The following is a 17,330-nucleotide window of genomic DNA, read 5'->3' as shown; positions in this document are numbered from 1 at the left end:
GCTACTGCGCATGTGACACCATCTTGCTAGAGAAGAAAATAATTGATTTTTTTTTTAAATATCAGATCACCTCAACCATAATTATAATTATATGCACATAACACGTGTGATTATGCTGCAGGGCAGGTGCCACGGCTGGCGCCTGCCTGCAGAAGTTTTTTTTTTTTACTAGGGAGGCGGGTCAGTCAGGGATCAGTGACCCATCAGCAGTCTTCACTATAAATAGCTAATCAAAGCACCCCCCCCCAACAGGCCGCCCCGAAGCACGAGCATATCATTAACTCAAAACCGAAGGTAAATATTAAACAACAACCACAAGACGGATCATCAACCAAGGTATCACTTTAATCAGTATAATGGCGCTGACCTGACACTGTCTGTAGGTTACTATGCACTACCCTGCTGACAGGTCCACTTTAATGACTGAGCGATTGCTTGAGCTGAAACCCTTTCTTGTAGACATGGTAAACCATCAGGTAACACTAAATGAAGGTCAATATAAAAAAAAAATATATAAATGTGGTATCGCTGTAATCGTACTTACGCGAAGAATAAAGCTGCCTTATCAGTTTTACCACACGAGGAACAGCATAACCCCCCCCCCCCGAAACTATTCCTGAATTGCTGTCTTTTGTTCATTCTGTATCCCAAAAATTAGAATAGAAAGCAATCAAAAAATGTCTTGTGCCCGAAAATAGCACCAATAAAAACATGAACTCATCACTCAAAAAGTCCCCACTCAGGTCCATCATCTGTTAAAGGAACTATAGGAAGCTTCCACATTACTGGTGGCACAAAAGCTCTGGAAGTCAGGTTACGTCACAAGCTCTCAATTTGAGCAAGTCTACGAGACCTAAAACAAGGCCAGAACAAGGCTCGCCTTAGTCATACTTAGAATAGTGACATTCTGCTTGCTTCATGAAACACTGGAGCAGACTGCAAGTCACAAGCAGGAGACTTGAGCGGTGGCGAAAATAGATGAAAACGTTGCAAGGCGAGTATCAGATAGAGGACTTCGATTTTCAGAACCACTCCAGCGGTGCAATGAAAAAAACGCTGGAGTGGTGCTTTACGTATAAAGGGCTGAGCTGTAATAGAAGGCAGAACACACATACTACAGTGGTGGCGTTGTACAAATGCAGAAACAGATGTAGTTATACTGTGACAGTGAAGTAAAATATGCAAATCTCGAACTTAAAAACATATTATTCATGATGAATATGTGGAAAATTGGAAACATGAATGTCTTAATTTCACACTTTATAGTCACACTGTGAAATGTCAGTCTAATATTTTACATATGTCCTCAGAGTTAAAACCCATTTCATTGTACCATTTACTTACCAGCAAAAGCCATTATTTTTACAATATGTCCTGCTTGAATATCATGGTTTATTATTTGCTGCTGTTCATTTGTAAGATTGAAGGTGGGCTTATGTCTAAAATGAGAAAATTAAGACTTATTGTCAGAACACAAATTAAAATGTCATTTTTTCCATAATATTCCATAAAATAATTACAGTAGATGTTTTATTAAGGAAACCAATAATTTTGGTTGGAGTTCAATTGTTCTCTAGCACCACCACCACAGGGTGCATGAAAGAATTACACAATACTTTTAAAAATTAAATAAAACATTTACGGTAATAAATTTATGATTAAAAAAAAAAAAAAAAAGCGTAAAAGCCATCCCACCAGCGCCAAGGTGTACCCAGTCGGGACGGTCCTAATCTCTAAACAAAAACAGTGTTTTCTAAGTACCGTATGTTATTTATATGTACTATTGCTTCGTACTTACTTACTTATAGCAGGGTATATGTTCATTTTATTTCCGGGCTGTGTCTTCCGCATTCTCTGGCTGTGACATTCAGGTCAGAGGGAGCGATGACGTGGTTAGTGGGCGCCCTCTGCCTGAACAGTCACTGCAGAGACCCGGAAGACACAGCGGCACACTGCGGTGGAACGGGAACAGGTGAATATCGCAAGTTCCGGGGGCCTGAGCCAGCGGTGACACCGGCACCTGGCTCCCATAGCACTCCGGTATCACGCCTGCTCAGGACACCGGCACCAGACCCCAGTGATGAGAGGTGTGTCATTTTTTTTTTTTTTTTTTTTTTTTTTTTATTGCAGCAGCATATGGGGCATATTAGTCTATGGAGCACCTTATGGGGCCATCAACTTTTATGGAGCATTATATGGGGCATAATATTTTATGGAGTATCTTATGGGGCCATCAACTTTTATGGAGCATTATATGGGGCATATTATGCTATGGAGCATCTTATGGGGCCATCAACTTTTATGGAGCATTATATGGGGCATAATACCTATGGAGCATCTTATGGGGCCATCTTTAACCTTTTATCCAGCATTATATGGGGTATATTTCAATATGGAGCATCTTATGGGGCCCATCATGAACTGTATGGAGCATTATATGGGGCTCCTGATTCAATAAAGATATTCAAAAACACTTAACCTACTGATGTCTCAATTAATTTTACTTTTATTGGTACCCATTTTTATTTTTGAAATTCACCAGTAGCTGCTGCAAAATTAGAGGTCTCGGTTTATAGTCAGTTCGGCTTACACTCGAGTATATACGGTAACTTTGTTAGACATATACTGCAGACAAATGACATGTAATCCACACCCAGTGTGTTCAAAACTGCAGCTTTTTTTGCTACTGTTCTTTACTCAGTGTTTTTACTGCCAAAAGAGCAGATTTTTTTTGCAAAAAAAACAATAAATTGCAGTGTGCTAACATAGCCTAAGCCTTTACTTACTGTTTTTAATAATACCTTTATAGTTCAGGGAGCAACAAAGGCTCCATCACTTTTTCCCTCGGCTATTGTTACCCAAGTCCCTACCACACTTTCTAGCTACTTAGGGTAACAATAGCAGAAGAAAAGAGTGCAGGGTGGACCATTTATATGGATACACCTAAATAAAATGGGAATGGTTGGTGATATCAACTTCCTGTTTGTGGCACATTATTATATGGGAGGGGGAAAACTTTTCCAGATGGGTGGTGACCATGGCGGCCATTTTGAAGTTGGACATTTTGGATCCAACTTTATTTTCTGGGCAGGAAAAGATTGTGGATGCCATGTTGCATTTGCAGAACCAATAAGGTGACCAAAAAGCATAAAGCCCTACAAGTGACCTTATTTTGGCAACTAGAACCCTGAATTATTTCATCTAAGGATGTGGGGAGTATTTTGAACCCATAGGTGCATAACAGAATTGTAGAAGATTGGACTGTGAAAACCAAAATAATTAAATTTTTCTTCTAAAATGCTTATTCAGCTTCAAAATTTTCATTCTTACAAAGGGTACTGGGAGAAAATTGACTCCAGTTGTTATGCAATTTACACTGAACGCAGCAATACGCCAAAGCAAGTTGTACTGTTTAATCACATGGCAGGGGGTTTGAAAGGGAAGGAGCACCATTTGACTTTTGGAACAGTCTTTGTTTGAATAAACTATCCATGCTATTTGCTGAGCTCCTAAAATGCCAGAACAGCAAAGCACCCAAAATGTGACCTTATATTGGAAACATTTTTTCAAGGAATTTATCTCCAGGTGTATTGAGCATCTTGAACCCACAGGCACCTCACAGAATATTATAACATTGGGGCATGGAAATAAAAAAAATACATTTTTACCAATAAAATGTTATAGTAGCTGCACATTTTTCATTTTCACTTCGGGTAATAAGAGAACATGTAACCAATATTTTGCTATGCAATTTCACCCAAACACTGATATCCCGTATATCACTGGACACGACTGTTTGGATGCACAACACAGCACAAAAGCACCATTTGTCTGTTGCAGCACAGATTTTGCTGGAATAGATTGCGGGTGGCATTTTCAGAGCTCCGAAGGTGCCAGAACAGCATAAACACCTCAATAGAGAACCAATTTTGCAAATTTCACACTCTTACAAATTCATCTACAAGTGAATGACTATTTTCGCCCTAAGGAGTTTTTTCCAGATGAAAAAAAAAATCAAAGAGTGGCTGTTGCATAGTGAAAACTGCAAATATGGCATTTTAGTGCCCAATACATTTTGTCGAGCATTTTCATGTGTAAACGCTAACTGCGGTTTAGGCAGAGTGTTGGGCTGAGACGGGAGAAGGGGCATTTGGAGCTTAGATTTTTCTGGATTTGTTTTTGGATGTTATTTCGGTTTTCAAGCTTTGAGCTACTTGTAAGGCCGGGTTTAGACTGGCATAGTTCATGGTTGGTAAATCAACTGCAATTGGAATGCCTGAACTAACCATAGGTCATTTGACCCCAAATTAAAGACTCATGTATCCATCATGCCTAAATTTGGGTCAGAAAATCCTCAGACAGCCACAGCCTTTGAATTATCAGAAAGGCCAGGTTTAAAATGGGAGTGACTCATGGTTCGTATATGGTCCACAATCGCAATGCCTGAACTGATTGAGTCGTCAGATCAAAATTTAGGCTAAGTGCACACGTTGCAGAATTGCTGCGGAAATTTCTGCGGCAATTCTGCAACTCCTGCCGCGGGTATATCGCATGCAGAATTGGCATGCGTATTCCCACTAAACACTAGCGTTTTGCAAGTGCAATTAGCTTGCAGAATGCTAGCGTTTTCCAAGTGATCTGTAGCATCGCTTGGAAAACTGATTGACAGGCTGGTCACACTTGTCAAACATAGTGTTTGACAAGTGTGACCAACTTTTTACTGTTGATGCTGCCTATGCAGCATCAATAGTAAAAGATAGAATGTTAAAAATAAGGGAACTTAAGGGAATGAATATTCACTGCTCTCCACTCCCATGGGTGGGCATGAGGAGGCCATGCATACCAGGATGGGAATGAGGAGGCCATGCATACCAGGCTTAGGCTGGAGTCACACACAACGTATAAAAATGCGGTCCTTTTTTAATGGACCAAATACGCAGAAAAGTTCACTTAACAGTGATCCATATGTCATCCGTAGGCAGGGTGTGGCTGCGTATTTTGAGCATGTAAATCTCCGTATGGCATGATTTTCATGCCGGCTTGCAAAATGGACACAGAATGGATCCATGGGCTCAAATATTTGTGAAAACACATACATATGTATACACACGTACATATGTACGGCAGACAGGTATGGGAAATTGTCGCTTTTTTATTTTCCCTATTTTTCAGATGACAAGGGTCATCAGTTGGATTTCATTAAAATACTTTATTCATAATGTGTGTGTGTGTGTTTTTTTAACTCTTTATTACTATTGGATTAATAATGGATAGGTGTCTTATTGACATCTCTCCATTATTAACCTGGCTTAATGTCACCTTACATTAGCAAGGTGACATTAACCCTATATTACCCCATATCCCACCGCTACTCGAGAGTGGCTAAGTGCCAGAATAGGCGCATCTTAGAGATGTGCCTTTTCTGGCGGCAGATGTTTTTAGCCGGGGGGGGCGGGGGGAGGGCAATAACCATGGTCCCTCTCTAGGCTATTAATATCTGCCCTCAGTCACTGGCTTTCCCACTCTGGCGGAGAAAATTGAGCGGAAGCCCAGCTTTTTCCGTGATTTATCCCTTTAATTTAACACCTAGAGCTCCCAAACTTTGCACACAGACACTTCTTACATTATTAGTGAGGAATATGTAAAAAATAAGGGATATGAAGTGGTTTACTGTATGTAAACCATGTCTCATATCCTGTCGGGTTTGATAAGGAGATAGCAGAAAAGCTGGTAATTCAATTGCCGGCTTTTGCTATCTAGCTCTGTACATGTAAAAAAAATATAGTTCTTACCGATAACGGTATTTCTCTGAGCCCATGACGGCACCACGGAGAGAGGGGATCCGCCCACCAAGGACAGGAAACCTACGGATAAAAAGGCGGTACCACTCTCCTGCATCAGTTTGTTTACATAGAGAATGATGGGAGACTACTAAGGCATTTGTAAATTTTAACTGTTTTAGCCTAGTAAGATACCGCGTGACTTTAACTAAAAAATAGATTATGAATAGACTATGGCACTGTTTGAATGTGCACACCCATAAGTGAAGGGAGGGAATGTACGGGTGAAGTCATGGGCTCAGAGAAATACCGTTATCGGTAAGAACTATATTTTTCTCTGATCGCCCATGATGGCACCACGGAGAGAATTGCATAGATAGTACATTCAGGGAGGGACCACTGCTTCCAGAACCCTTTTACCGAAGGTAAGATCTGAAGAAGAGATTAGGTCCAATCTATAGTGCCTATAGAATGTGGATGGTGAGGACCAGGTAGCAGCTCTACATATCTGGTCTATAGAAGCTCCGGCCTTCTCCGCCCAGGAAGTTGCCACTGCCCTTGTCGAGTGCGCCTTAACCTCCCCGGGGACGGACCTCCCACTTGCCGAGTATGAAAGACTGATGGCGTCCGTGATCCATCTTGCTATGGTGGCTTTAGAAGCTTTTTTCCCCTTCCGGGGACCCTGGAAACACAAACAGAGAGGAATCCTCCCTACTCTCTCTAGTGGCTTCTAGGTAGTGTAAGAGACACCTTCTTACATCTAGTGTATGTAATGTTTGTTCCTCCTTATTTGTAGGGTTGGGACAGAAGGAGGGGAGAGATATCTCTTGAGACCTGTGAAATTTCGAAGCCACTTTCGGGAGATATGCTGGGTCTGTTTTTAAAATAACCCTATCCTCTAAAAATTGTGTGTAAGGAGGATTAACCGAGAGAGCCTGTAAGTCGCTAACCCTACGGGCAGAAGTGAGGGCGACTAACAGGGCGGTTTTGAGAGACAGGTTTTTTATTGAAGTTTCATGTAATGGTTCAAATGGTGGACTAGTCAGGGCTTTAAGGACCAAGTTTAAGTCCCATTGTGGAACTACTTTCACTGGCAGAGGCCTCGATCTTCCTGCTGCTCTGATAAATCTAGAGACCCACCTATTTGAAGCTAAGTCAAAATTGAATAATGCTCCCAGTGCCGCCACATGAACTTTTAGGGTACTGGTGGCTAAACCCATCTCCAAGCCTTTTTGTAGGAACTCCAATATGGAATTAAGGGGAATCTCCTTCCCTATTTTTGCACCTGAAGAAGATAAAAACTTTTTCCATATTTTGCCGTACTGTTTCGTTGTAACCGGCTTCCTACTTTTTAACAGGGTTGAGATTAAACCCGAAGAGAACCCTCTGTTTTCTAGTATTTTCCTCTCAAGAGCCAGGCTGTCAAGTGCAAGTTCTTGACTTGTGGATGACAGACTGGGCCCTGCGACAATAGATCCTGGAGGTCTGGTAATACCCATGGGTCGGATATTGACTATTGACATCTTCCTCATCCATGAGAACCAAGGTCTCTTCGGCCAGAACGGGGCAATCAAGATGACCAATGCCCCGTCCTCCCGAATCTTCCTCAGCACTGCTGGAATCAGAATGAGAGGAGGAAAGGCATAGACCAGATGGTGACCCCAAGAAATCAGGAAAGCGTCCACGGCTACTGGGTTCCCCAAGGGAGATAGGGAGCAGAAGGAGGCTACTTTTTTGTTTAAATGGCTCGCGAAGAGATCTATTTTGGGAACCCCCCATTTTTGTGTGATCTGAGTAAATATCACTGGATTTAGTTCCCATTCCCCCTGTTTTAGGCTGCATCGACTTAGAAAGTCTGCCTTGTAATTGTCTACACCCTTTATGTGTAGGCTTGTCAGGGATAGAAGATTGCTCTCGGCTATTTGAAGGATTGAACTGGTCACTCCCATTAGATTTTTGGAACGGGTACCCCCCTGATGATTTAGGTAAGATACTACTACTTGATTGTCCGACATCACCCTCACATGGTGAGATTGAAGGACTCCCAAGAATTCCTGAAGGGCAAATTTTACTGCCAGGAGTTCCTTCATATTGGAGGAATTGTTTGCGAGGGACGGAGACCAAATGCCCTGGGCTACTAGGTCGCCCAGATGAGCCCCCCATCCTGAGGGGCTTGCATCCGTAGTTAGGACCTTCGAGATCGGGATTACCCATGGGACTCCCTGGGAAAGATTTTCCTGCAACGTCCACCAGGTAAGAGAGTTTTTGGTGTGAGGAGACAATGTTAACCGCCCGTCTAAATGCTCTCCTAGAAGGATTTGCTCTGATAGTAGCTGCCATTGGAGATCTCTTGAATGTAGTTGGGCCCACTGGACCGCCGGGATGCAAGAGGTCATAGAGCCTAATAGGGACATGCCCTGCCGGAGTGTTAGGGAGGGAAGAGATTGTACTCTTAACGCTAAACTTTTTATCTTTTGTATTTTGCTCTCTGGGAGCCGACATTCCATTTGTTTGGAGTCTAGAGTGAGACCTAGGTACTCCTGAACCTGAGAAGGCACCAGTCTGGATTTTTCTAGGTTTATTAGCCAACCCAGATCTTTTAGAGAATGAATCACTAGATCTAGTTGACTCTTGCAGTGTTGCGGGGAGGAGCCTATCACCAGGAAATCGTCCAGATATGGTATGATCAGGGTGTTTTCTTCCCTGAGGTGAGCCATTACCTCCGCAACCAACTTTGTAAAAACCCTCGGGGCTATTGCTAAGCCAAATGGTAGAGCTGAGAACTGGAAGTGACTTAGGACTCCCTGGATGTGGACTGCCAGTCTGAGGAATTTTTGGTGATCCTTGTGTATTGGGACGTGATAATATGCGTCCTTTAGGTCCAGGACCACCATGAAGCATTGAGGAAACAGCATTTTGATAGATGATTTTACTGTTTCCATCTTGAATGCTTGAACCTCTAGGTAGTTGTTTAGGTTTTTTAAATTGATAATGGTCCTGAAGGAACCATCTGGCTTTTTCCTCAGGAATAGAGGGGAATAGTACCCTTGCCCTCTTTCCTGAGGGGGAACTTCCAGGAGTACTCCTTTTTTTACTAACCCGACAACCTCGTTTTCTAGCGTCAACTGCTCTTCTGCCGAGGATCTTGTGGGTGTTATCTTGAAAGAGGGACGAGGGTACCTTTTGAATGTTAGCCTCAGTCCCGACTCTATGATGTTTAGTATCCACCGACTTGAGGTAATCTTTTCCCAGGCTGGGAGAAAGAGATAAAATCTCCCCCCCACCTGGGGCGAACCTTCATTGTGAAGGTTTTTTGTTGTCATTGAGGTTTTTATTAAAGATAAATCCCTTATTTTTGTTCTTTTTATCTTCCCATTTCCCTTGGGTTCTCCCTGGGTTCCTACGGAAAAACCTCTTGTTCCGAAAGGGCTTCCTATAAGAGGGGAGACTCAGAGGGGGGAAGGACTTTTTCTTGTCCCCCGCTTTTTCCAAGATGTCATCTAGCGTGGAACCAAACAGAAATTCTCCTTCACAGGGGATGGTACACAGTTTTGTTTTCGTTTGTAGGTCGCCTGGCCAATTCTTAAGCCAGAGGGCGCGCCTGGCCGCATTAGCAAACCCTGCTGCTCTGGCGGATAGCCTGATGGAGTCGGCCGAGGCATCAGCTAGGAAAGCCGCGGCCCCTCTCATTACTGGTAATGTGTCCAGCATTGAGTCCCGGGAAGTTTTCCCCTTTAATTAACCCTCTAGTTGATTCAGCCAAATCATCAGGGAGCGTGAAGTACATGCTGCCGCTACTGCCGGCTTCAGGCCCCCTCCCGCTGCCTCCCAGGCACCTTTGAGAAAGGCATCTGCCTTTTTGTCCATAGGGTCTTTTAGGACCCCCATGTCCTCGAACGGGAGGGCAAATTTTTTTGAGGCTTTGGCGATCGCAACATCTAATTTGGGGGCCTTCTCCAAAAAGGAGCAGGATTCCTCCTCGAAGGGGTATTTTCTTTTTGGCGTTAAAAGAGCCTTTCTCATGGGCTTCTTCCATTCTTTCTTAATTAAGGCCGCTATTGCTTCGTTAAGAGGGAAAGCTCTTCTCTTTTTCTGTTCCAGGCCCCCAAACATGTCTTGTACTGATTTTTTAGGGTGGGAGTCTACCAGACCCATGGTACTTCTCACGGCTTTTATGAGGCCATCAGTATCTTCTAGAGGGAAACCGTTATGTCCCCCCGAAGAAGAAGTAGATGATGAAGCTGAGGCGGAGGAGTTGAAGGACACTGAACTCTCACTATCGCTTTCTGATTTTGAGACGGGAGATGGGGACCTGAGTCTGGTTTTTCTCCTTTTCTTTCCACTTTTTAGTGATCTGAAGGTGTCCTCTACTTGCTCCTTAATCAGGCTTTTAAGATCTGTTGCGAACCCAGGAAGGTTTTCAGATACGGTCTGCTGAATGCAAGTATTGCATAGGCTCTTATCCCATGTAGGTGGAAGATTCTCTCTACAGATGGCACAACTTTTGTGCTTAGTTTTACATACGCTTTTCCTCCCCTACAAGAGACAAATAACAATCTTACTGTCTCTGACATTCACGAAGATCCACTTACCACCTCCAGGACCCATAAATACCGATTGGGGATTCTCTGCCTCTGGCTTTTTCCCCGACGCCGTACTGGACCCCTTACTGTGCTGGGACCTTTGGCGTTCTTTGCTGGTGTCCTGGTGCCCTTTCTGCTGTCGCCTTTTTTGCTGCTGCTGCTGCGGCGATGCTATAGGTGGAGGTGATTCGGGCTGAGGTGATGTCGGGTCGCTCATACTGCTGCTGGTCTGCGGATGCTGCTTTAACACTTTGCTGAGCTGGTGCTGTGCACTACTCATGAGGCTCTTGCTTATCACTGCAGAGCCGCTGGGAGAATGTGCTGATTCTATTTAAATCCTCCCGCCGCTTCTCTTGCGCAGGCCACGGAGAGGAGCGCCGAACGCCGGTGCCTGTATTAGCCCGGCGTCCACATATCGCGCCGAGCGTTTTAGCGCCGCCAGCGCCTGCGCAGACGCGTTAGGCGCCTAAGCGGAAGCCCCGCCGGCGCCTGCGTAGATCGCACCCAGCGCCCGCGCGGCGCCCCGTCAGCGCCCAGACCGTCCCGGCGCTTGAGCGGTAATCTACCAGCGTTCCTAACTCGCGAGACCAGCTTAGATCCTGGGCATGCGCCGACCTTTCAAGATGGCGCCCAGGAAGCAGCTATGGCGCTGCTGACCGGCGCCCCCGGTCCTATGCAGCCCCTATAGCGCGTTACTCTGCACGCCCGATGGCGGTGCAGCGTGCAGACTGATGCTTTGTTCTAGGGAGGGTCGCGCTGCACCTCCCGCAACCACAGAGGGACCCCCCTGGATGTTGCTGCTGCTGCATCTCACCTGGGGAGGTGACCGCGAACTCCTTGTCACCTCCCCCGCACACCCTGTCGCCCCTGGCTCCCAGCGGTGGCGCTTCGGGTCACCACCCTAGCCGAGGCAGAGGGACCCCAGCTGCCTGAATCGGACTGGTTGGCCCCGGAATTCCAACGTCGAACTGGTAAGTCCGTAGGTCTCCCATCGAGGACAGGAAACCAACTGATGCAGGAGAGTGGTACCGCCTTTTTATCCGTAGGTTTCCTGTCCTTGGTGGGCGGATCCCCTCTCTCCGTGGTGCCGTCATGGGCGATCAGAGAAAATATATTATAATATATATATTATATATATATACACACACACACACATACACACATATATATATATATATATCCCAATACTATGCGTAGACGTTTATTTGATCTATTCTATTCTAACCTGTCAGTGTGATTTTACTGTACACCGCACTGAATTGCCGGCTTTTCTATACACCGCTGCGTATTTCTCGCAAGTCACACGCATGGTCTGTGTGTAATCCGTATTTTTCTCGCCCCCATAGAGCTTCATTGGCGGATTTTTTGCGCAATACGCTGACAAACGCAGCATGCTACGATTTTCTCAGCCCGTAAAATACGGCCGAGAAATATACGGCTGATGGAAGCTGCCCCATAGAGAAACATTGGTCCGTGTGCAATGCGTTGTTTTTGCGCCTCTCACACGTCCGTATTCCTCTCTAGTGTGACCCCGGCCTTAATAAGTTAATACATTTTCCCATTTTTTTTGTGCTAAAATTAGGTGCGTCGGCTTATACTCGAGTATATACAGAAAATATAAATATACTTAAAAAGTGTACAGGATATTATAACAAATGTTTAATAGGCTAGAGTAGAGTAGGGTCCGGCCAAAGGAGTCTACCATGTTGTGGCGGCGGCTTAAAAAAAAAAAAATCTTTTGGCCAAAACAAAAGCTGATTACTATGTATGTGATATGGTGTTAATGGGAACTGATAATGTGTGATTGGTGAGGACGTGGTGCAGAAGTGGAGGAGTTTTTCTATGAGTGGGCAGTGGGACTGTGGAAGGTTTCAGGGTTTGAGGCGAAGCTGGGATGGAGCCGGGGCGTAGTCTCAAGGGGCCCTGAAAATGTTGCCAGTATGGGAGGCAGCCCTGTGCCCTCCCACTAGGTGAAATAAAGTGTTTAGCTGCACCTGGTGGGCTATACCCTCTCAGACATTAGGCATCTCAGCTAGGTGACAAAAGCAGGAAGAAACAACCCAAACGAGAAAACTCAAACAAAAATCATAAGAAACCAATATGACGTAAACCCAAGAAAGAACAACAACCTACAGACAATAAGAACTGATCCCCAGGCAGAAACAACTGACCCCCAATGTATTCAAAGAGAAAGATTTTACAGTAAAAAAGAAAAGCAGTGCAGAAGACCAGATTCAGGTTGTGTCCTCTACCTAGGAACACTAGGCTAAAACAGAGCTGCCTAGTGTCTGAGAAGAGGGAGGAAACACTTTTGTTCACTTAGTTTCAAGCCTACTAGTGACAGGGCGCATACCCAAGGTGAAGTGGCCCTCAATGCTATTAAAAAGAAACCTTGGTTTTATTCATTGAAATCCCTTGTGTTTGTACGGCTACGAGTCCAGTGGGCGGTCCTATTCAGTGACTAAGGGTACCGTCTCACAGTGGCACTTTTGTCGCTACGACGGTACGATCCGTGACGTTCCAGCGATATCCATACGATATCGCTGTGTCTGACACGCAGCAGCGATCAGGGACCCTGCTGAGAATCGTACATCGTAGCAGATCGTTTGGAACTTTCTTTCGTCGCTGGATCTCCCGCTGTCATCGTTGGATCGGTGTGTGTGACACCGATCCAACGATGCGTTCGCTTGTAACCAGGGTAAACATCGGGTTACTAAGCGCAGGGCCGCGCTTAGTAACCCGATGTTTACCCTGGTTACTGTCGTAAATGTAAAAAAAAACCAAACAGTACATACTCACATTCCGGTGTCCGTCAGGTCCCTTGCCGTCTGCTTCCCGCACTGACTGACTCCCGGCCGTAAAGTGAAAGCAGAGCACAGCGGTGACGTCACCGCTGTGATCTGCTTTCACTTTACGGCCGGGAGTCAGTCAGTGCGAGAAGCAGACGGCAAGGGACCTGACGGACACCGGAATGTGAGTATGTACTGTTTGGTTTTTTTTTACATTTACGACGGTAACCAGGGTAAACATCGGGTTACTAAGCGCGGCCCTGCGCTTAGTAACCCGATGTTTACCCTGGTTACCCGGGGACCTCGGCATCGTTGGTCGCCGGAGAGCGGTCTGTGTGACAGCTCCCCAGCGATCACACAACGACTTACCAACGATCACGGCCAGGTCGTATCGCTGGTCGTGATCGTTGGTAAATCATTTTGAGACGGTACCCTGACAGTCTTCCCTGCATGACTGTGTATGTAGAGATAGCAATCAATCACTGAGTAGGACTGCCAAATGGGCACATGTATACAAACACCAAGGATATTAATAAAAGTTATACTGAATCTTTCCAACAAACTTGTGCATTCTGCTAAGCTTCTCCTACTCCTATACCGTGCTGACCACAGATTGTATATGCACAATGTCACAGGTTCTTGTTAAGATGTGATCCCAAAACTTTGTCCGTAAAATTTTTACGCAAAACTACCTATTCCCTCTTCACACTGTAGATGAAGTAAAAAGTCACATCCATGGGAACTACCAGACAGTTAATATCTTAGCACTTTATGTACATGTATGTGGAAAATTTAGAAGCACAAACCTTTCATTTTGATAGGATGGCATTTTCGGCTGTGTGCTGCTGTTCTCCAGAAGATACAGACTATAGAATAGATTGTAATGGATCCTGGTTACATAATAGAAGCAAAAGAAAACAAAATAAAAATTAAAAGCATATTAGTTATTGCAGTTTCCATTTAACATGCCAATTTATAAGGGAATTTAAATGGAGCAATAGGCATCTAGTGGTCAGATACAGGTATATAGGTAGATCAACAGCTTGTGATTGTATGTTTGCACAGGTGTGTGAGAAAAAACACAGATAGTGAGTACTGGTGACAGGATAATAGGGGCACATGGATATTTGGGCTGAGCTGTCATTTATTATGGCAGAGTTTTTGACAGATTATTTCCAACAGTTGCCATCATATAATGAAAGAGAGAAACCCAATGGCTACCAGTTGTCTAAATCTATTGTATGATAAAATCACAGCCATGTGTAACCAGCCTTACTACACTAGAAACGCGGCCATTTTAGTCAAATAGTGTTTAAAGGAAAATTGTGATTAGGTTCATGCTGCCCAAACCACAGAAATCAGAGTCTGCGTGACTGCAACCATGTACAACTGTTGCTGCAGCAATTCAGAGAATTCCTACTTTGGGGACTAGATGTCTCCGCTGAATGGTCACACACGGTCTCTGGCCAGCGTCTCCCGGTCCTGATTCCCATGATTGGCAGATCTCTCTATGCACAGATATTTTGAGGGACCTGTCAGTCAACTGGAAGGAGGCCTGACATGCCTGCCAGGGGCTGCATCATACCAGTCTGCGGAGACATCTAGGCGCCAGCAGCTTTCAATGCATTTCCGAGGATAAGGAATCACATCAGACTAATGGGCTTTCCAATGTCCTGCTCCAGCTGACTGACAGATTCCTTGCCATGTATGTTCATAGAAAGAAACCAGTCAAAGATATCAGGACAAAGATAAAGAAAACCATCATAAAAAGCTCCGACAAACGCAGAAATGTCTGCGCTACCACTTTGTGACTTATGGCGTTTTCATTCTATTTTTATTTTTTTTTAAATTTGTTTATTAATTCAGAATAAACTATACAATACACATGTTTGCATTCGTTATTATCAATTACAGTATGGAATACAGAGCGTTACAATGCATCATCATATCTAAAATATTACAAAAGTGACAAACTGTGCATGTTGAATCACTGATGTCTTATAAATCACCTATAACATTAACTACATTAACTTTTAATAGCACGCCGCCAAAAAAAGGAAGTTCCATACAGATTTCACCCTTTAAGTGATGCCCCCCAAACCACGAGCCCAACTCTTGCATAATTGTCAAGTTCATGGGGATTATAAAGTATTATAAGAGGAGTTCCATCTACCCCAGATCTTCTCGAATTTACCTGGACATCCCCTATTTTGATATAGTGTACGTCCATATGGGATGATCGAATTCATGAGATCAACCCAGGCTCTGATAGATGGGCAGGAACCACCCATCCATCGTAATGCTAACACCTTCCGTGCCATAAAAAGTGCCTCTCGCAGAAATATTCCGGTATAGTGATCCCAAGCCTCCGCATCCCACACCCCAAACAAGCAGATCAGTGGTTCAAGTGGGACAGGAATCAATGTCATCACCTCCCTCCAATACTGAAGAATAACAGGGCACTTCCAAATCATATGAATGAAATCTGCATCACTTGAGTGGCACCTCAAGAAATCTGAAGAACTGAGGCGGCCCATTTTAAAAAGTCGCACCGGGGTCAAATAAGACTGATATATGATATACAACTGGGTCATTTTATTATTAATTGAGGGAGAGACTTTAGTTGGGGACTCCAGAATATCCTCCCACTCTTCTCCCGATACATCAGGAAGAAGTCCCTCCCACTTCCCCTTGATAGAATTTATAGTAGACCCAACTCCCATGGACAACAGATAAGTATATAAGGAGGAAATAAGTCCTTGAGGACCCTGTGAGTTGAGAATACCTATCAAAGGTAAAGATGAGATAGCTCGATCTGTACCCATATTCCGCATGTGTGATTGAAAGGCTGATCTTAGCTGCAGATAACGGAAGAACTGAGATCTTGGAATACTGTGAGTGTTCTGTAGTTGTTCGAAGGATACAAAGATCCCTTGGTTATATACATCTCCCACCGAAAAAACACCATACGAAATCCAAAAATCAGTGGATGGGTGGTTCAATAATCCCGGAAAGTAACTATTATTCCACAGGGGCATTTCAACTACTACATCTACAAATCCAATGATTTTTTTAATTTGCCTCCATATTAATCGTGCCAGCCGGAGTAAAGGCAGCAAACGGGGAGCATTAACTTTCTCTAGTTCCAGAAACCCCAGTGGACAATCAACCCGGGCAGAGTGGAGTAGATGGCTCTCAGAGTTAGGAAGGGAATTATTGGGCTTCCATTTATTTATCGCCTTAGCCTGACCGGCGAGATAATATAAGTAGAAATCCGGCAGAGCCGCCCCACCCCCTTGCTTCAGCCTCTGTAGTGCAGATAATTTAAGTTTGGGTCTAGTTTTTCCCCATATAAAGGATGTAGCCAGGGAATTTAAATTCGCAAAGAAGTGTTTGGGTATGGGCATGGCACTATGTTGAAGGCAGTAGCTAAGTTTGGGGAGCAATATCATTTTTATTAGGTTAATACGGCCGGCGACAGAAAGCGGGAGTTTATTCCAGGTTGCAAATTTAGTTTTGACCAAATCTAATAGTGGATAGATATTAAGTTGTAGATCTAATTGACTATGTTGAGACATGTGGATACCTAAATATTTGAAACTGGAAACAATGGGTAGCGACGAGAGAGTTTCAAGGCAGGGTGTCAGGGTATGAGAGAGAGGGAACAAAGCAGATTTATCCCAGTTTATATAGAGACCAGAGAATTTACTAAATTTATCTATAGTCGCTATCACTTATGGTAACGTTTCCTCTACTTTGTCCATAAATATCACCATATCGTCAGCATAGAGACCAATGGTATCCACTCGACCCGCAATATTTATTCACTTAATGTCATTGGAGGTCCTTATGCGTATTGCCAAAGCCTCTATTGCCAAGGCGAAGAGAGCCGGGGACAGAGGGCATCCCTGACGCGTTCCCCTATATAGGGAAAAAGGCTCAGAAATGGCATTATTCACAACTATACGTGCTCTGGGCTTCATATATAGTATACCTATCCCTCTCAAAAATGTATCCCCAAAACCGTGTTTCCTTAAACATGCAGAGAGGAAGGGCCACTCGAGAGAGTAAAAAGCCTTGGCTGTATCTAACGATGCCAATGCCCAGTTATTATCTGTTTCTAGAGAGCTATACTGAATCACTGACTGAACCCGTCTAATATTAATGGAGGTGCTTTT

The 17,330-nt window shown here is 44.2% G+C and overlaps 1 protein-coding gene across 3 annotated transcripts in view; it reads right to left on the bottom strand.

Annotated features, from left to right (window-relative positions):
- Positions 1-17,330, bottom strand: part of FBH1 (F-box DNA helicase 1) — a 131,843-nt gene that overhangs the window by 53,930 nt on the left and 60,583 nt on the right. For all 3 annotated transcript variants that reach the window (XM_077264472.1, XM_077264473.1, XM_077264474.1), the window contains 2 exons: positions 13,959-14,042; positions 1,345-1,439 (listed from right to left, as the gene is read on the bottom strand). In XM_077264472.1, the coding sequence (XP_077120587.1) occupies positions 1,345-1,439; positions 13,959-14,042 (179 nt within the window). The remainder of the gene's footprint in view (positions 1-1,344; positions 1,440-13,958; positions 14,043-17,330) is intronic.

Source organism: Ranitomeya variabilis, chromosome 5 (assembly GCF_051348905.1).
Source record: "Ranitomeya variabilis isolate aRanVar5 chromosome 5, aRanVar5.hap1, whole genome shotgun sequence".
NCBI classification, from domain to species: Eukaryota; Metazoa; Chordata; class Amphibia; order Anura; family Dendrobatidae; genus Ranitomeya; species Ranitomeya variabilis.
The sequence above is the reverse complement of the archived record's forward strand: the minus strand, read 5'-3'. Positions and strand labels throughout refer to the sequence as shown.